The 20,672-nt window shown below is 36.7% G+C and overlaps 1 protein-coding gene across 1 annotated transcript; it reads left to right on the forward strand.

Annotated features, from left to right (window-relative positions):
• Positions 1-1,285: 1,285 nt before the first annotated feature.
• LOC103035039 (golgin subfamily A member 6-like protein 22) lies at positions 1,286-19,607 on the forward strand. Its single transcript, XM_007232943.4, has 6 exons — positions 1,286-1,344; positions 4,438-4,779; positions 7,480-7,506; positions 8,888-8,947; positions 11,147-11,569; positions 16,415-19,607. The coding sequence occupies exons 2-6, from the start codon at positions 4,440-4,442 to the stop codon at positions 17,464-17,466; spliced, it is 1,902 nt and encodes a 633-aa protein (XP_007233005.3). The 5' UTR covers positions 1,286-1,344; positions 4,438-4,439; the 3' UTR covers positions 17,467-19,607.
• Positions 19,608-20,672: the final 1,065 nt, after the last annotated feature.

Consider the following 20,672-nt stretch of genomic DNA (forward strand, 5'->3'; position numbering starts at 1 on the left):
GCCCTCTTGATTTTAAGGGGTTTCATTTTAATACTATATATAGTCTAGGGTAAGCAAAATTCGCCGCGCTGCGCTGCGCTCTCTCTGTCTCTCTCTCTCTCTCTCTGGCGCGCGCGCGGGCGCTCTCTCCGGCAGCGCGGAGCTGAATTCAGCGCGAGGCTGAATATAATAATATAATAATATAAGAATATAAAACTCAGTTTAGTTAAATAAATGAAAATGAGTGAGGGCCTGTAAAGTTAATCAATTATTGTCCAATATTTGGACAGGTTGAGGTTTTGGTGAGCTGTTTTACTGATTTGAAACTGAAACTGAAATTATTCTTTTTTTTTCTTTTTTTTTTTATATAAATTATTTTTTATTCATTTTAAATAGTTGTATTATTTTATTGATCTAATTATTTTTTTCTTCATAAGATAAAAATTCCTTATGTTTTATGTATCAATTTTTCCTTTTTTACGTGTTTATTTTATTAATCTATAGTAAATGTCAGTTTTTATTTGTCATTTCCAACCCCCCCCCCCCCCAACCCATTTATACACTTACATCTTTTACTTTTGGGGGGGGGGGGGGGGGGGGGGGGTTTATGTTGGGTCACCAAAGCTTACAATGGTAAAAATATGGGTCCCTGAAGACAAAGGTTGGGAACCACTGATTTAGAGCATTTATTTTCAGATACTGAGAAATGGCTGAAATAAAAAAAGATGCAGAGCTTTCAGGCCTCAAATAATGCAAAGAAAACAAGTTCAGAAATCAATATTTAGACTAACCCTGTTTTTTAGTCACACTTTACATGCATCTTTCATGCATTATGTTCTCCTCCACCAGTCTTTCACACTGCTTTTGGATAATTCTATGCCACGTCTGGGCAAAAATTCAAGCATTTCATCTTTGTTTAATGGCTTGTGATCATCCATCTTCTTCTTGATTATATTCCAGAGGTTTTTCCAATGGTAAAAAACAAAGAAACTTATCATTTTAAGTGGTCTCATATTTATATATTATACATTTTACAAACAGGCCTATTACTTAACCATTAAATTGAGCAGGAAAACAGAGAGATTGGCAGATTCCTCTTTAATGCCTGCAGCAGTATTGGAGTTGAATGAACGCATGAATAGACGTGATTGTTCGAGGGTGTTGGCAGCGTTAGCAGAGTTTTCTCGCCTGCAGCAGATTCAGTGCTTGCTCTGCACTTCAATTTTTTTAGCACTAGACATGTCTGACTGATCTGAGTTAAAGGGGTGTGTCCCTGTGTGGGTGTGTGTGTGAGTGTGATTGAGTGTTCTGGTGTGTTGGTGCACACATTACACTGCAGCAGGAAGGGAAGACAGCAAAGGCCAGGTAGGAACAGAGTTTATTCTTTTTCTCCACTTCTGCTTCAGAGTCATTTATTTCACAGTTAATGTTCATTATTATATAAGCATAGTGCAGCTGTGGGTGAGGCTGTTAGATTTGTGAAGTCACATTTTTGCTTGTGTGTGTGATATATGGTCTATGTCAATGGTCTCCAAACTTTCTCCTGGAGAGTCACCTTCCTGGAGGTTTCAGCTCCAGCCCAAATCTAACACACCTCATCCATCCAATCAAGAACTTCAGAGAGCAGCAATTGGTTGGATCAGTTGAGGTGAATTAAGTGTGGATTTAAAATCTGCAGGAACGTTAAACTTCCAGGATCAAGTTGGAGTCCAAAGTTCTTAGTATATCTGCTGGTGAATTACAGTAGAGTTATAAAAGTAGATTGATATGTGTTTACTGTCTTTCATACAAAAGTTAGGAGTTGCATTGATTGCTGCCCTACAGAATTTGCAAATATTCTAAAAATAGATCAAAAAGTATCAAATGCTAGTTATGGGCATGAAGCATTAACAAATAAGAAGACCAGAAACGTGTCTAATAGAAAAATGCAAGCCAATTTTGGTGCCGAAAACAGGAAAATCATCATGTATCATGGTTGTTTGACTCTTCTTCTGACAATTCTACCCAGATGCCGCCAGTCACAATCACCAGGGTCAGCTCTTGGGGGAGCTAAAGTGGGGCATTGCCCCCCAGATTTTGTCTTTGCCACTCCAAGTGCAATGCAAGCAGCCTAAAGAGATTTCCTTACTTATTTCTGATTGACTCTTTAAGACAAATAAAACCAGAAAATCCCATAAAAAGTTTTTTTTTTACAGAATTATTATTATTTTGTTCTTTAAAAATATCCACATGTTGATCTTGTTGCATGCACAACTTCAGAAATGAAATATCCCATGCATCTGCCCCCCCCTATCAGGCCTTGCTTGGACTCATGTCACCTTGCCATGAGCACACTGGCCAGTGACCAACCTCTCTCACAAGACAACACCTTACAACATATACAGGGGTGGGTCTTCCCAAGCCTTCTCCTTAGGTATAAACTAAATATCATTTTACATACTGCTGTGGCATGACTTTTGGCATAACAATGTACTGCTTAATACAACAATTTGAAATGTCCTGAAAAAGAAATCTGTCAAGGATAGCCAGGAAAAACGACAGCAGTTGATGATGTAAACATTGTTAAACCTACTGTATACAGACAAAACACAAGAACAGCAAACAGTTACATCAGAAACAGCCTGCCTCAAAAAGAAGGCTTTAGCAATGTTCAGACAAACGCTAAAGGAGAAAAAATCCATTATTTTTATTATTATTTGTAACACAGATTGACAGATATAGGTCACATCAAAAAGACAAAAATCTGAATTTGCACCACTTTAATTGCTGTGTGTATATATAGCCCTTGACAGCAGAAATAATAAGGCTAGGCTATAACTCAAGATATAAACCACTCATTTGCAGTACGAATTGCATGTACAGTAGTGTGAAAAAGTATTTGCCCCCTATAGGTTTCTTTTGTTTTTGCTTTTTTGTCATACTAATCATTTTCAGATTATTAAACAAATAATATCAGACAAAGATAACCTAAATATAAGTAAATATAAAAAAAACTTTACATTTTAATTTTATTTATTAAAGGAAAAAAACTATCCAAACCAATCTAGCCCTGTGTGAAAACGTGTTTGCCCCCTAAATCTAATAACTTGGTTAGTGAGTCTTTCACATTTCTTTGGAGGAAATTTGTTCTACTCTTCTTTACAGAATTGTTTTAATTTAGCTACATTGGAGGATTTTCAAGCATGAACAACCTGTTTAAGATCATCCACAGCATCTTAATCAGACTTTGACTAGACCACTCTAAAACCTTCATTGTATTTTTTAACCCATTCAGAGGTAGACTTGTTTGTGTGCTTTGGGTCATTGTCCTGCTGCAGAAACCATGTACACCTAAGCTTAAGGTCACGAACGGACACAATTGGCATATGTGAGATGGGCTGTTGTGTTCTTTTAGGTCAACAGTGTATTTTGCCTAAGAGGTCTTCCATGGAGACCATTTCTCTTTCTTATTATTGAATTATTAACACTGACCCTAAACTGAGGCAAATGCGACCTGAAGTTCCTTAAATGGTTTTTAATCACAGTTAATTCATTTTTTTTTTTTTTACAAAGGGCTAGTTTGGGTTGGATAGTTTTTTCCCTTAATAAATGAAATCATTTAAAAAGTGCTTTTTATATTTACTCAGGTTACATTTGTCTGATATTAAAGTTTGTTTGATAATCTTTAAGCACCTTAACAGCTGCTTTGTACAAATATTTAAAAAAATCTATGGATTTAAAGTTTTATGGACTGATGTTCTTAAGGTATTAAGACCAAAGTGTATATAAAGAAATGATCTGCCCATCTGTCAAGCATGGTGGAGGTAGTGTTATGGCTTGGGGTTCGATGGGTGCTTCAGGAACAGGTTCCCTTATCTTTATCCATAATGTAGCAAAGATAATGTAGCAAAGATAATTCAAAAGTTTACAGAAACATTTCTTAGCCAATATGCAGAGATGTGTCTTATTTAATCAGGAGCTGATTAGGAACTTTAACATGCAGCAATGAGCCAGAAAATTATGCCAAGATAGCTAGAACTTCAAGGTAAAAAAGTGGAAGGTAGAAGTGGACCTATTCCAAATTACTGAAGGGACTTCATTTTGACTGAAGGGAGAAACCCAACAAAACAACAACAAAATAATCTGCAGGAAAAGCTTCACATTACATGTAACATTACCTGTAATCTTCTTTATTTTAATTTCCTTTAAGACTATGTTTCTACTCATTTGCTCACCAAAAGATTGGCTAGTCAGCCATCAAACTATCAAGTTTTTAACACGTCACGAAGCACATATAAAGAAAATTAAAGCTAAGTTAAAGCTTTGATCTGATCTCAAACCCATATGTCTTCAGTTTATATAGCAAAATGAAGAAAATTGGATCTTGCTGTTTCTAATCCTTTGGAGGGGTCTGTTCATGTGTGTATGTGTGCACAGTCATGCCACTTCATGCTTTAGTAACTCTTCCTTTGTCTACAGACATGTTTATCCTGGTGTGTCGCTACAACCGGGTGTTTGCCTACCCCGGTGATGATGTCACGCTGACCTCTCACCTCTCCCCTGAAACCAGTGCGGTTGATATGGAGATCAGGTGGTTCAGGGGGATAGAATGTATTTACCTGTATAAGAACGGGCAGGTGACGGTGGGTAAAAGGTATGAGGGCAGGCTGAGTTTGTTCACTGAGGAGCTGAAGATAGGAAACGTTTCTCTTCTTCTGAGAGATGTCGGCCAGGCGGACACTGGAATCTACAGCTGTCAGGTCATCAGTGGTGGAAACTGGGAAAACAGGGTGGAGAAGACCATTCACCTGTACATGGCAGGTGAGTGTAGTACAGAATAATGGAATATACAGTTTTATACAACAATTTATATATTGCTGTCTATTCTTTCTAGTTTAAGCCTGGGCATCCATGTTAAAATGATAAGGAGTGGTGTAACTAGGGGTGTAAGAAAATATTGATACATTAAAATATTAACTTACAAAAATATCTGACAGACAGTGGTTCATTTTGAGTTGTGTTTAAATCCCAACTGCTTTAAATCCTACTTTTCTGATGACATAAACAATAGTATTTGCAAAATACCAATTTTTTTTACGTCCAAAACTGTTACTAAGTGTCACCCTCTTAAACTATACTGTTAATAAAATGTGTTTGAATGCACTTTAATTAACATAGTTACCAAAATATCATCATGCGAATGCTTTAAACAAATATGCTACTCTGCCTATGTAGGTTAGATTAGTGGCCCGTGGGCTTAAAAACATCTTCCATACCGTATCACAATATAAACTCACCGGCTACTTTATTAGGTACACTTTGGTAGTAATGGGTTGGAACCCTTTTTGCCTTCAGAACTGCCTTAATTCTTTGTGGCACAGATTCAACAAGGTACTGGAAACATTCCTCTGAGAGTCTGGTCTATATTGACATGATAGCAACACGCAGATCATTGCTGCAGATCTGTCGGCTGCACGTCCATGATGCGAATCTCCCGTTCCACCACATCCCAAAGCTGCTGTATTGGATTGAGACCTGGTGACTGTGGAGTTATGTTTGAGTACAGTGAACCCATTGTGGTGTTCAAGAAACCAGTCTGAGATGATTCTCGCTTTATGACATGGCGCATTATCCTGCTGGAAGAAGCATCAGAAGATACAGGTACACTGTGGTCATAAAGGGATGGACATGGTCAGCAACAATAATACTCAGATAGGCTGTGACACGATGCTCAATTGGTACTAATGAGCCCCACACTATTGCACCACCAACACCAGCCTGAACCAATGATATAAGGCAGGATGGATCCATGCTTTTATGTTGTTGACGCCAAACTGACCCTACTGTCTGAATGTCGCAGCAGAAATCATCAGAGACTCATCAGACCAGGTAACGTTTTTCCAATCTTCTATTGTCCAGTTTTGGAGAGCCTGTGTGAATTGTAGCCTCAGTTTCCTCAGTTCTTAGCTGATAGAAGTGTCACCCTTCTGCTGCTGTGGCTCATCATCCGCCTCAAGGTTAGACGTGTTGTGCTGTTTTTCAGAGATGCTCTTCTGCAGACCTCGGTTGTAACAAGTGGTTATTTAAGTTACTGTTGCTGTTCTATCAGCTGGAACCAGTCTGACCATTCTCCTCTGACCTCTGGCATCAACAAGGCATTTTCACCCACAGAACTTTTTCAGACCATTCTCTATAAACCCTATGGACGTTTGTGCATGAAAATCCCAGTAGATCAGCAGTTTCTGAAATACTCAGACCAGCCCGTCTGGCACCAACAACCACGGCACGTTCAAAGTCACTTAAATCACCTTTCTTCCCCATTCTGATGCTCAGTTTGAACTGCAGCAGATCGTCTTGGTCATGTCTACGTGCCAAAATGTATGCAGAGTTGCTGCCATGTGATTGGCTGATTCAACATTTGCGTTAATGCACAGTTGGACAGATGTACCTAATGAAGTGGCCGGTGAGTGTATAGCAATGTATTAAATCATACCCCCTGTATCAAGATATGAGAAAGAGAGTGGGGCGCGTAGTCCAGCGGTCTAAAGCGTTGTGATGCTGCTCGGTAATGCTACATCAGCAGCAGCTCGAAAAGAAGCAGTGGCTGACTTCACATTTATCGAAGGAAGAATGTGCTTCACTCTTCACTCTCCTGGTGTGTTGGGTTATTACTTGTGGGTTGGGTAATTGGCCATGTAAATTGGGGAGAAAATAGGAAAAAAAAAAAAAAAAAAGATATGAGGAAGAGAACCACATGATCTAAAAGCACAGTAACTGTAACTGACTGTTCAGCAAAGAAAGCAATTTTCAGGCAAAAAACAAGATGCATTAAAGATGCAGTTTACCTGGTCTCAAATACTGTTTGTCTTCATTTGTGCAGCTTGAAGTTCTAAAACACTGCCTGGTCCAAATACATTTTGCCATCAAAAAAAAGGTTACACACTCTAATATTTGGTTGGACCGCCTTTAGCTTTATTTGCGGCATACATTCTATGTGGCATTGTTTCAATAAGCTTCTGCAATGTCACAAGATTTATTTCAATCCAGTGTTGCATTAATTTTTCACCAAGATCTTGCAGCAGCATTGATGATGGTAGAGTCTGACTGCTGCACAAAGTCTTCTCCAGCACATCCCAAAGATTCTCAATGAGGTTAAGGTCTGGACTCTGTGGTGAACTCTCTCAATCCATGTGTGAAAATGATGATCTCATGCTCCCTAAATCACTCTTTCACAATTCCAGCCCCATAATTCCTGACATTATTATCTTGGAATATGCCCGTGCCATCAGGGGAAGAAAAAATCCATTGATGGAATAACCTGGTCTATATTCAGTATATTCAGGTAGTCAGCTGACCTTATTCTTTCAGCACATACTGTTGCTGAACCTACACCTGACCAACTGCAGCATCAACCCCACATCATTTACTTACTTAAATCCAGGTGGAGACTTTTTTTTTGTTGGCCATGCAGTGTATTTATTGAAAGCATTATTCACTGGAATGTATTTTATTCTTGTTTAGGTACGGAAATACTTTCACCTGAGAGATGTGAGTAACCATAATTATTTATTTATTTCTTTAGCATAAAATGCTATACTTAGAATTAAGTAATGCTTTGGAAAAAGGCAGTTCCAAAACCCAGTGACTTTTCATTTCGTCTGAAACTGTAAAAGCCAAAGATTGTACTTATTGTACACTGTTTTATTTCATGCATTGATTGCTTTGTGTCTTGATTTGTGTTATAGTACTTATATGTTCAGTTATATTGTAGATCAGGGTGAACTGCAGCTCATTTGTGTTATTTATTTACTGTAGAATTCAAAATAAATAGAATAGCGACTGCTGTTCTTACAGTACCCTGAGATTAGCAGTTCTAGAAATACTTACCATACAACCTCCATACAATACTCTAAATTAAGCGAATGTGAAACTAATATGTAAATGAGTGGGTGTGCAAGTGTTTTCGGATAACTTGTTTGGTGAGTGTATATTTCAGCTGTAAAAGTTTGATCTGATGTGACCAGAAATACACTGCTTTTCCTGTGGAACAAAATCTAAATAGAGGAGCAAAAGGGTAACACTTTATTTTAAGGAACACAAATTAGGTGCTAATTAATGCCTTATTATGTGCTTAGTAAAGCCTTAATTAGACATTTGTAATTATTTATTCACTACTTATTAGGCTTTATTCTGTGCAAGTGTTATTAGTGCTTAATTAGGGGTCTGTTATGTGGAAATGAATAAAAATGGCTGTATTAGTTCTTATAGTGCACAATAAACAGTTATTTTAGCACCCTGTTAAGCAGATTATTAAGCATTAACTATCAGCTAATTCTACATGTTATTAGTGTATTAGTGTAATTGGCAGCAGTTTGATCTATGTGAGTTTGGCAAGGTTATGGCTGTGCTGGAGTTTATTGAGTTAATAAGGGCTTAATAAGTCACTAATAGACCAAGATGTGTACCATATTTTAAAGTGAGGTTCTGTTCATCACTAATTACACACTAAAAAGAACTGAATACATTTTTAATCAATCACAGACCCCTATTTAAGTACCAATAACACTTACACAGAATAAAGCCTAATAAGTGGTAAATAAATAATTTACAAATGTCTAACTAAGGCTTTATTAATCAAATAATAAGACATTAATAAGCGCCTAATTTGTGTTCCTTAAAATAAAGTGTTACCATTAGCAGAATTTCTTTGCATTAGTGGTCACTACGGTTTACTACTCATATTTGATTTTCACTATTAACCCATTTACCCATTATTGCGTGTTTGATGTGGAGAAAGTGATTGAACTGAATTGAAAACCTGTTGCCTTCAACACATTCTTCCCAAAATGGGAGGGGCTGCTACATGTCCAGGCATTAACTGGTGCCTGGAATCCAGAGTAATGACTTTTTTCTGCTTATGGATCTACAGCGGGGTTGAAAATTGCAGAGCAGGACAGCCTGGATATGGAGGAGTCGGTTCATTCACTTGGTGAGAGTGCAATTAATCTTACTGATTAATCAGGAGAAATACTCTCAAATAAAGAGCCCAGTTAATTAACGAACTTCATTGAAGAACAGTTATGTTGACACAGCATTGCAACAACCTGGGGAGTTATTCCACAAAGCCAGCTAACTCAATATTTTGCTAAAATTTAGTTCCACAAACAAGGGTAAGTCAGGATCAATTACTACAGCAACATATGCATTTAAAAAAACTGCTCTGTACCAGGGTAGAACTGACATTTAGCTTAGCTTGTTCACTGTGATTGGTTGGCCCGTGTGATTTCATAGGCCGCTGGTAGAAAACAATATTCAGGAACATCATTCCACTATAACTTCACTGTCCACTTATTCTGATTTAGAAAGCACACATACAGTTCGAATTAGAGGTATAAAAATTAATTTGAAAAATCAACATTTAAAAAAAGTACACTAAAACAATTATTATAATGTTTGTGTGTTTAACAATAGTATACAATGAATTAATGAATAAATAAGAGTTATTTGCATGAATTAAAAAAATTATCAGATGCATGCATGAATCAGACAATTACATACAGGACGGAATTTAGAAGTTAAAATTACTTGAGTTTTAATAAAAACTCAATGTTGTCATTAAACAATATTGTGTTTAATATTTTAGTTTCTTTTAAACCTTAATCAGTTATGAGCGAGGCTTCCTCAAATAAGCACTGCTTTTATAAACTCGCTTTGTGGAATAGCCCACTATTGTTTTGGTGCTAACAACATTGTTACAGTGTTAAAATGCACAATGTTGTAATAAATATGAGGTATATTATTGGCAAACAATGGTTAAACTAACATGATTACCTAATGATGAGATTGCTACAAGTGTCTGTTTGTTATGTTTGATAAAACATATACAGTGCAATACTACATTAAGAACAACAACATTTAAGCTTTTAATTAACGTAATTACAAAGTCCATTCCACTCTTTTCCCCAAACACAGATCTCCTATTAGGTCCACTGAGCATATGTAAAAACTTGCTAATTCTATAATTAGAGACTGCAGTCTATCTGCACACTGTTTTATCCTCCTTTCACCATGTTTCTCAATGATCAGGACCCCAAAAGACCACCACAGAGCAGCTATTATTTGGGTGGTGGGTCATTCTCAACACTCCAGTTACTTTTAATGTTTCCATGACATCAGTATTCGTCTAGCTTGGAACGTAATATAAGATATAACGTTTTAATAACGTTGTGAAGCAACGTTTTTAAAACATGAAGCAATTATTATGTCACATGGTTTAAGAGCATTCCCGGAAGATTATTACAAGCTAACCTTCCTGGAACCTTTTCAAAATGCTGCTAAACATTCTTATAATGTTATCTGTTAGCTGGGCCTTCTGTTACCAGTGCCCTCAAGACATTGCTGCCCACAGGATGCTGGATGTTGTTGACTGGATATTTCTGGTTGGTGGACTATTCTCAGTCCAGCAGCACTGCTGTGTCTGATTCCCTCATACCAGCACAGCATACACCAGGGGTCTGCAATTAAGTTTGGCCATGGGCCAGACATTTTCCAAGTCATTACATGGCGGGCCACAAAAAAAAATCTGTTTTGGAAAATGAAGTGTAATGTGCCCAGCCCAGAGGGTTGTTGAACCCAATTGCAGAACAGTTGATCTCAAAGATCTTAAACCCAAGAAGAAAGGAAAAAATAAATAAATAAACACACAACATCTGACGCAGGATCAAACCCATGTCTTCAGGGTCGTGGTCCAATACACTAGCGCTGCCCCGGCTAGTAAATTGGAACACAGACGGTAAAAACACCCTTATAAGGAGATAGGGAGCCCAAGAATGGGCGGAAAAACAAGAACGGGCGAAAAAAAAGTCTTGCCGAGCGCAACAGAGAGACAGGGGAGGGATGTAAACAAAGACTGGCCAGAGAAGTGTTTTATTTTTTTATTTTTTATTATCTTTCATTATAGTTCAAACAACCTCACGGGCCATATTAGTGTCACTGCAGTGCTGAGAATAACCGACCACACAAATAATAGCTGCTCTGTGGTGGTCCTGTGGGGTCCTGAGCATTGAAGAATAGGTTAAAAGGAGGATTATAATGTATAGAGAAACAAAGGTCATTCTAACATTCTGACTGGACAATGTATAATCTTATATCAAGAATTAATTCTTTTTTCTCTTTAATGAACTTGAAGAAATTAAGAAACGACTGCAGAAAAAGGACAAAGAGCTTCAAGATAAGATTAAGGAGTTGGAAAGCATGGCAGTGGAGCTGAGGAGAGTTACTGGTCTCCTACAGGACAGAGAAACTGGTCTGGATGGCATGAGAAAAGTGGTGAATGACAGAGAGGTCCGTTTGAACAGCATGGCCAGTGAACTGGAGGCCTTTAAACGAGAACTGGAGAAACTGGCACTGAAACTACAGGAGAAGGAAGAAGAGAGCAAGGTCCTCTCAGAAGAGCTGCAAGCAAGAACAAGAGCAGTCCAGGAGCTTACAGTGAATCTGCAGGAAAAGGAGCAGGAACTGGAGGAGGAGAAGAAACATCAGGAGGAAAGAGAGCAGGAACTGGAGGAAGAGAAGCAACACCAGGAGGAAAGAGAACAACTGCCGCAGACAGGTGAACTCATTAACTCTATACACTCTCAGATATTTACTTACCATACACTTTATCAGAAACTCCACTACCTCACCTCACCTCATTAGCTGATGCACTACATCAATCAGCCATACAAATCATAACAATGTGGTGACGTGTAACGAATACCATTTACAATTGTATCTGGTTACAGTGGCGTCATGCATTGAAAAAAAAGTTTTGCAACTTTCTACATTTGCTTTTTTTTAGGTAAATTTAATTTCAGATAAATTTAAGTAACTTCAACTCGGTTTCAAGACTTAAATGTAACATAGATTAAATAAGTGAATTGAACTTCAGTCAATCATTTCTTTTAAAAACCTTTACTTCATTTATTTTTGCTGAATCAATCATTTCTTTTAGTAACCTGTACTTAATTTCTGCATACAATATTACCTAATTACAATTACTTAATTCATACAATATTACTCTAAAAAATTATGATACATAATATATTATAATTCCTAAAATGTAAATATTTTTAGTTAAAACACACATATTACACTGTCTCAACACATGGATGGCATGTAATACATTCTTTTTAGTATACTAATGTATTACATGCCATCCATGTGTTGAGACAGTGAGACCTGGTCGGTTTACAACATAAATCTTTGAGATTATGTAAATATTTGAATATAAATAATAATATTATAATAATAATAGGTAACACTTTACTTGGATGGTCCATTTGATGGCCTCTTTGATGCTCAACTGACATTCAACTAACATTCAACGACATGTCTATTAAATGCAAATGAACTAAAAGGTGAAAGTAAATGATTCTCTATTGAATATAACCCAACATTCAACTCTAACCCAAACACTTCTCTTAATATTTTAGGATTGGGTTTAGGGTCAGATTTTAAGTTTAGGTTAAGGTTAGGTGTAGGGTTTGATTTTATGGTTGATTAAGGGTTTAGGTTAGGGTTAGGTTTTATTTTGAATCATTTACATTCAACATAGGGTTAAGTTAAATTTAATGGACATTCAATTCAGTGTTAGTTGAATGTCAGTTGAGCATCAACAAGACCATAAAATGGACCATCCAAGTAAAGAGTTACCTAATAATATTGTATAAATTTAATAATTGTAATTAGGTAATATTGTATGCAGAAATTAAGTAAAGTTTACTAAAAGAAATGTTTGACTGAAGTTCAGTTCACTTATTTACTCTATGGAACATTTAGGTCTTGAAACAGAGTTGAAGTTACTTAAATTTATTTTAAAAAAAGCAAATGCAGGAAGTTGCAAAACTTTTTTTAAGTAAATTTTACGCATAATTTTTTTTCAGTGTGTCAAGGGTGGTGTATACTCCTGTAGCACAAATGTCAAAAAAATGTAAATTCTAGTCCATTTCAAATGTATTGAAATGGAGGCCAATGCCATTATTTCTGCTGTAGCTTGAAAGCATTTTGGTTTCACCCGAAAAGATGAATATGAGACAAAAAAAACAGATTTTAGCTTTTATTTTCAGTTATATACATCTGGATCTCATACATAGTTCAGAAGATAGCACTTTCTGTCTAAACCCACCCATTTTACTTGTAAGCAAACACTTTAGAACAGATCAACTTAAAGTAAATAAAAGTAAATAAGACTTAATATTTAGTTGCAAATCCTTCACTTGCAGTAACTGCATCATGTCTGTGATCGACTGACATAACTAAACTACTGCGTTCTACTTCTGTGATGCTTTTCCAGGCTACAGTGTGTTTTGAGTCATTAACATGATAAAGAATCTTCCAATCAGTTTGGTTCATCTTTCTTTAAATTCACAGACAAAACCTTCAGTGAAGATTAATGACCCTGTCCCAGAATAAGCAATGCATGCCCAAATCATGACACTACCTCCACTGTGTATTACAGATGAGCTGGTATGTTTCAGATCATGAGAAGATCTTTTCTTTCTCCAAACTTTTGTCTTTTCAACACATTGGTAAAGGTTAATCTTTGTCTTGTCAGTCCATAATCAGTCTACAGCAGAGGTGGTTAATTAATTTTTAACAAGGGGCCACATAAGATGCGGCTAGCACGACCGAGCATTTTCTAGGTGCAGATGGCGTGAGCATGGTGTTAAGAGCTATCTTGAAAGCTTTCTTGAACACATTTGAGTGAAGCGCATTTACCGAGTAGATGCAAATAAAAACAAAAAACAAAAACAAACAGGTTGATTTTTTAAAATAAAAGCTGTGTAGCTGTATGTCATGCACCTATCAGGTGGATCTCTTGCGGGCCGGTCAGAGATTGTCAGAGGGCCAGTTTACAGATCTGGTCTACAGGCTTTGCTCTTTACTTCTTGGTAAATTCCAGCCTGGTCTTCCTATTTTCCTCATTAATAGTGTTTTTTTTATCTTCTGGTGAAGCCTCTTTATTTTGTTCATGAAGTCTTATATGAAGAGTAGATTGTGATACTTTCTCTCCTGCACCTTTTTTGGTCTACCTGTTCAAAATCTGTTACTTAGTACACTTAGGTTTTCTTTTTAAGGACATTCCAAACTGTACTGAATATGGCCAATATATATTTTTTTATCTTCTCTCAGCTTCACAGTTGCTTGTTTTTCACCCATAGACAGCTCTCTGGTTTTCATGTTGGTTACTCCTCTAACTATGAATGGACAGTATGCACAGATAAAACCCAAATCTGAAACTGAACATAGAATTTCAATGCTACTTAATTTTCTTGAATAATCAATGTATCAAGACATACATGGACATCAAATCACATCTGATAGTCACATGCTCCAATACTTTTGCCTACCAGAGAAATGGGTGGGTTCAGACAAATGGTGATATTATTTGATACAAATGTAGATACTTGGAAATAAAAGCTTCATATTCATTTTTTAATGTCAAACCCAAAAGTTTTTAGTCTACAGCAGAAATAATGGGATTGGCCTCAATGTTCCAATACTTTTGAAGGGACTGTCTTGTTGTCTTACACGTCAGGCACAAGAGAACTTATAAAATATTAGGCAGGAAATGTTAATGGCAATGATTAATGAGTTGAGATATAACAGTCTGTATGTTCTATGTAATCTATAGATATGTATTTGAGTAAAATGAACATTGTGGTTTTATTTTATAAACTAATGATGACATTTCTCCCAAATTCCAAATGAAATTATTGTAATTTGGAATGTTTATTAGCAGAAAATGAGAAATGGTCAAATTAACAAAAAAGATGCAGAGCTTTCAAACCTCAAATAATGCAAACAAAACAAGTTCATATTCATTTAGAAACAACAACAATACTAAAATTTTATTTAAGGAAGAGTTCAGAATCAATTATTGGTAAAATAACCATGACTTTTAATCACAACTTTCATGTATCTTGGCATGCTCTCCACCAGTCTTTCACACTGCTTTTGGGTGGCATTATTCCACTCCTGGATTTGTTTGATGGCTTGTGATCATCTATCTTGATTACATCTATCAATCTCTTGATTACATTTCATAGGTTTTCAAAGAGGTTCAGGTCTAGAGATTGTGCTGGCCAGGACACTGTCTTGATCTGGTGGTCCTTCGTCCACACCTTAATTGATCTAGCTGTGTGGATTTGAAGATTGTCCTGCTGGAAGAAACAGTTCTCAGAGTTGGGGAACATTACCAGAGCAGAAGGAAGCAAGTGTTTTTTCCAGGATAACTTAGTATGCGACTCGATTCATGCATCATTGGCAAAAACCAAACTGTCTAATTTCAGCTTTGCTGAAGCATCCCCAGATCTTCACCTATACTCCACCAAATTTCACAGTGGGTGCAAGTACACCTCTGCATGCCTCCATCTAAACATTTGATTGGCAGGTGTTGAGCAAAGCTCAATTCATTCATCATATTCATTCAACCTGGCTCTCCTTTGCTTCTCATTGAAGAAGGTCCTTTTTCTGACATTCAAATATGTTGACAGTTGATCTCCAGAGCTGAACCCCAATTAAAAACCTCTAAATATGACCAAGTAAGATGTAAGATGGTCACAAGCCATCAAACAAAGCAGAACTGCTTGAATTTTTGCGCCAGGAGTGGAATAAGGTCACTCAAAAGCATTGGGAAAGACTTGTGGAGAGCATGCCAAGATGCATTAAGGCTGTAATTAAAAAGCAGGGTAATTTCACCAAATATTGATTTCTGAACTCTTAAAACATTAGCATTGTTGTTTCTAAATGAATATGAACTTGTTTTCTTTGCATTATTTAAGGTTCGAAAGCACTGTATATTTTCAATATTTTGACCATTTCTCATTTTCTGCAGATAAATGCTCTAAATGAGAATATTTGTATTTGTAATTTGGGAGAATTGTTGTCAGTAGTTTATAGAATAAATATTTTTAAATATTATTAACAGGATCAGCTCCAGTCTGACCTCTCAGTATACTTAAAAATCAGTTATAGTCTGAACTATAAAGTAAATTATAGTTTTCTTCTGTCGAAACAAAATCTATTCTAAGTTTTAATTTATGGCTAAATAAACTCCAAGTAATTCAATAACTATCATTTGGAGAGGAGAGCAGGGAATGTGTACGGTACAACTCAACTGAATGTGGTCTCCGTCACTAACCAGTTTATACAGTAACACACACTTACCCTAGTGAGCACATGTGCCCACGGTAGTTGGCAGCCACTGCAGTGGTGCATGGGATCAGGCAAAGTAAGTGTTAGGGACCACTGCCCCTAAATGCGCACCAAACCATCACAAATTCCAATACCATAACACTTTTGTTGGACACAAAAGCAATATATATAGAGCTTGTAAATTGACTGGAACGCATTAGATGACTAAGATATCTTTTCCTAAGCTTGCAGATGCATCCTATGTTTGTTTTGTTTGCAGTAAATGGAGGCAGTCCCAGCATGGCAGATGTACCCCAAAGTCCTCCCACTTCAGAACTTGTGGAAGCAAGTGAGAAGATGCTGAGTAAAATGTACCAGGACCCAACAGAGCAGCTGGAAGAGATAGAGAGATGGATTCAGCAACAAAGAGAAGAAAGAAAGGCAAGAGAAGAGCAGGAGAGGACGGACGCTCTTGAGAAAGAGTTTCTCAGGTACGCTCTGATGATGAAAGAACGGATCGAGGAGGAGCACGAAAAGATTATGACCGTTGTGAAGATGGCGGCTGACCTTAAGATGGAGCTAGAATATGCAGAGACTGAGGAGGAAAGAGGTGAGCTGGAGCTGCAGCTGAAGGAAGCTTCAGAAAGACAAAGGCAAGGGGAGGAAGAGATGGACAGACTGGCAAAAGAGATCGACAGGCAGAGAAACATAATCGAGGAGAAGCACAAGAATGAGTTAGAGGAGATCAGAGAGAAGTACGAGGTTGTGTCGAGGATTGAAGCAGAGACAAACCTACTGAAAATCATCTTGCCCGACGTACAGATGTACTTTCGGAATGTAACGGCACCATTGAGGAACACCTGGAAGAAGCAGATGCAGGAATTGGAGAGTGAGAATATAGAGTTGAAGCAGACTGAAGAAAGATATCCATATCCAGACAGTGTAGAAGACTATGACAGAGAATATCAAAGGAGTCCAATTGAGGAAGAAGAGTCCCCAAGAGAAATTCTCGAAGTTTCTGAGTTAAGAATGCATGCAGATCAGTTGAGTCACCTCAGTGAAGAGGGTCCAGAATTAAGTGACAGTTACGAAGAGAACCAACCAAGACTGGAAGGAGAAATGAATGAAAAGGTACAGCAAACTAACGAAACAGATTCTGAAAGTGAGACTTCGGAACTGCATCCAAAACTCAACATGGTGAACGGTATGATGATCAATGGAGGGCATGAAGAAATACAAACAGACATTGGCCATGGAGCTCAAAAAGAGCAAGAAGGAGTAGGCGAGCATGATGAGAAGGAGTGTGAAGAGGACTTGGATTATGCCCAGTAGTCATGCTGGCTCTGATCCATGTTTAAATTTTGGAAGACACAGCATGTAATTAAACTGCTCAAGCTGTGTCAGAATTGGCAGTAGATTTAGCTTTTTTTGAGTAGTTGCCAAAGCCTCATTTGATGAGATTGAAGGGATGCTTTGACGATGTTCCCATTTTAACCAAAAATGTATCAAATAGTAATAGTTTTGCAATGGAACATGTACTAATGTACCCTCTGACAAAGGGTTTTTTAAGTGATGCCATATGACTCTATCTCCAAATCTGGATCTTGAATCCAGTTCCTAGGCCTGAGTTGTGCCCAAAACTGTGCACTACTTTGGGTTGCGCATTTTGTAGCTGTGCCCAAAAATGTGGTGAAGATTTTTTGTGCACTCCAACAACCCCACAATCAGACATGTATAAAATACTAGAGACCCAGACTTTAGTAAAAGTACAAGTGCTCTATCAAAAAAGTGACTTGAGTAGAAGTGTTCTTCAAGCATCATCGATAAGTGGAAGTACTCAAGTATTAAAAAATATTTATTTAGGTAAGTATTGCAAGTAGTTTATTCTAAAATGTACTACTCAAGTAATGCAATTAAAAGTACAGTATTGCATTATGTAATTATTAAAGAAAGCAGTGGAAAGTAAAACGGAGAACAGGAGCAGCGTGGTCTTCTTATAAGATCAGTTTAATCACTTGATTCACTCAGTGATGAGCACTAAAAGTATTAAACTCATCAAAACTATGACGTGAATTGGAGAAAAAAATTACTCCAATATTCCAGTAGATACAGATACAGCATTTAAGTACTGTAGTACAATAGTGAAGCAGTTCTACTTCCTCACTATACCTTTGCCAACAATGAATGCACCACAATGTTTAGTGTACAAAGCGATGTACTCTATTGGACATGGAATTCCCATTACATTGCATTGTCTGATTTAAAGCTGTACACAGCTTCTCCAAAGGAGACCTACTATATGTTCAGATTGTTTATGCGACACACGCTATGTTGTGATCTGGATTTTCACATTTTCACAGGAAATATTAAATAAGGGGACAGTTTTAAACAGAAGCTCTGGACATTAAGGAAAGAGTAAACAGTTAACTTTATCTTTAAACCTTTAACCTTTAGGGATCATCAAATACACACCTCTTTTACAGAAATGGTTCTTTTTAGGACCAAAAGTAGTTCTTCTATGGCATCACTTAAAGAACTGTTTGCAGCATCCTTTGCTTTTAAGAAAAAACAGTGCAAGCCACCAGTTTGGCATTCCGCCCACTGCATACCTAGAACATTTAGTCAGGTGTTAAGCAATCGCAAATACCTAGCACAGTATACTATTTTTAAATACTGTCTGTTTAATTGCTAAAATACTAAAAAAAGGCATGAAGTCTGAATTTGGTTTATTTTTATTTGGCTAATCAACTGCATTTGATTCCATTTTTGGCCAAACCTTTACTTTAAAAGGAGAATGCAGAATTTTTTTTTTTACAAATCTAAACATAACTCATATATATAGTCATATATAGATTCAGAGTGAAATGGTTTATTATGTAAAAACCCACTGATTTCTTTAGTGATCCAGATGAGACAGAGGACAACAGTAACATTGCTATTTATTTACTGTCAAATATGTTATATTTAATGTTAAGAATATGAAAGAAAATTGTGTTTTTTGGTCTATTTCTCCTTCACCATAAATGGAAAAGTCAATCTCAAAACGAACCTACAATTCAGACATCAAGTAGTTCATAACTACTTTAGGTAACCATGTTTAAACTCTTAAAATAACATATTAGTCACTATGACTGTACATTTCTCATATAATTTCAATCAAATCCCTCTGAATGACTTTAAAAAGATACTTAAAGATAATCTGAAATCAGATGATCCTCTGACCTGGCAGAGTGTTGAGATAAACTGGCAGTCATTTTTCTCAGATGTACATACATTGATGGTAGAAACCGATTTAGTTTATTTTTACATCTTTACATTTTGGACAAAAGAAAAATATGTTAAACTGCTTCAGATACATTTTTAAATGAATATGGAAAAGGAGGGGGTTTTGTGTTTTGAGTAGTCTTATTTTTGTAATTTTTGTAATACTTATATCAGTTGTTCAAATCATTTAAATGTGATTCATATCATTTTTTAATAAATGATTTATTTGTGGAAACTGCTATAGTCCTGTGTTGTTATTGAATGTGTAGTGTTTTAATACAGATGTGGTTAGACGTTACAGCACACCTAATATTTAATTCAGTGTCCCTTAAGAAGTTGCACCTTGACCTGATGTTGACAAACCTTTGTGAGGCTAAAAGGCTTGGTAAATGTAGATAATATTTTGGAATTTCCAGCACACTGAATTTAAAAAGTAGTTATATTGTATGTACAATTTATACATAAGCTTTCTTAGAAACTATATTTGTATTACATTCTAAACTAATTATTTTTATTCAGTAAGGAAAATGCTATAAAAATGATGACAAATGCAATGCCTAAAAATAGCCCTATGGGGATGGGATTAGTTTCTCAGGGGGACGTCTGTGAAAAATATTGCACACTTCTACTCAGTGATAAAACTCTCGCATCCGGACTGCAATAAAAAAAAAAAACAGGATGACCAGTAAGATTTTAGGCTTTCGCCGTCACATGACATTGCATTCAGTAGCTCCTCTACTTCCACTCACTGTTGTGTTTAAATGGATCTCTATGGAAATGCGCACCCAAAGTGTAATTACGGTGTGTGGCAGGGTTCAGCGAAAAACAGTAGATAATGCAGCCTGTAATTTTCACAGAGGACGTCTGAAAAAAAAAAACATACACGGTCGTTCCGGACAGGAATAAAATCACAGAGGACCCACCATAAAAGAGAAAATTACCCCAGGACCCCCTGAGAAACGAATACTGTCCGGATAGGGCTTTACAGTACTATGCAAAATTTACCTTCCATTTATTTAATTTCCAGTCAAAATAAAAATGTATTTAAAAGAAAATCACCAGCTTTCATAACAAAACCTAATACTGAATGTTAAAGTGTTTACTGAGTTCACATTACATTTATAACAGCTTCCTATTTTTTCAGAGACTTGTATTCAGTTCTAGGAGCATTTGTGGCATTTCTCCACCTGAACACATTCCATAATGTTAAGGTCTGGACTGTGGGGTGATCCGTCCATTGTTCTGAAAGGAGCAGAATAACCTTCAGCAGTTTA

This window comes from Astyanax mexicanus, chromosome 6 (assembly GCF_023375975.1).
Source record: "Astyanax mexicanus isolate ESR-SI-001 chromosome 6, AstMex3_surface, whole genome shotgun sequence".
Classification (NCBI taxonomy): domain Eukaryota; kingdom Metazoa; phylum Chordata; class Actinopteri; order Characiformes; family Acestrorhamphidae; genus Astyanax; species Astyanax mexicanus.

Coding starts and splice junctions, on each gene's coding strand:
- LOC103035039 (XM_007232943.4), top strand. CDS start 4,440: ATGTTTATCCTGGTGTGTCGCTACAACCGGGTGTTTGCCTACCCCGGT. Junction 8,948..11,146: donor GGAGTCGGTTCATTCACTTG/GTGAGAGTGCAA, acceptor ATGAACTTGAAG/AAATTAAGAAACGACTGCAG. Junction 11,570..16,414: donor AGAACAACTGCCGCAGACAG/GTGAACTCATTA, acceptor TTTTGTTTGCAG/TAAATGGAGGCAGTCCCAGC.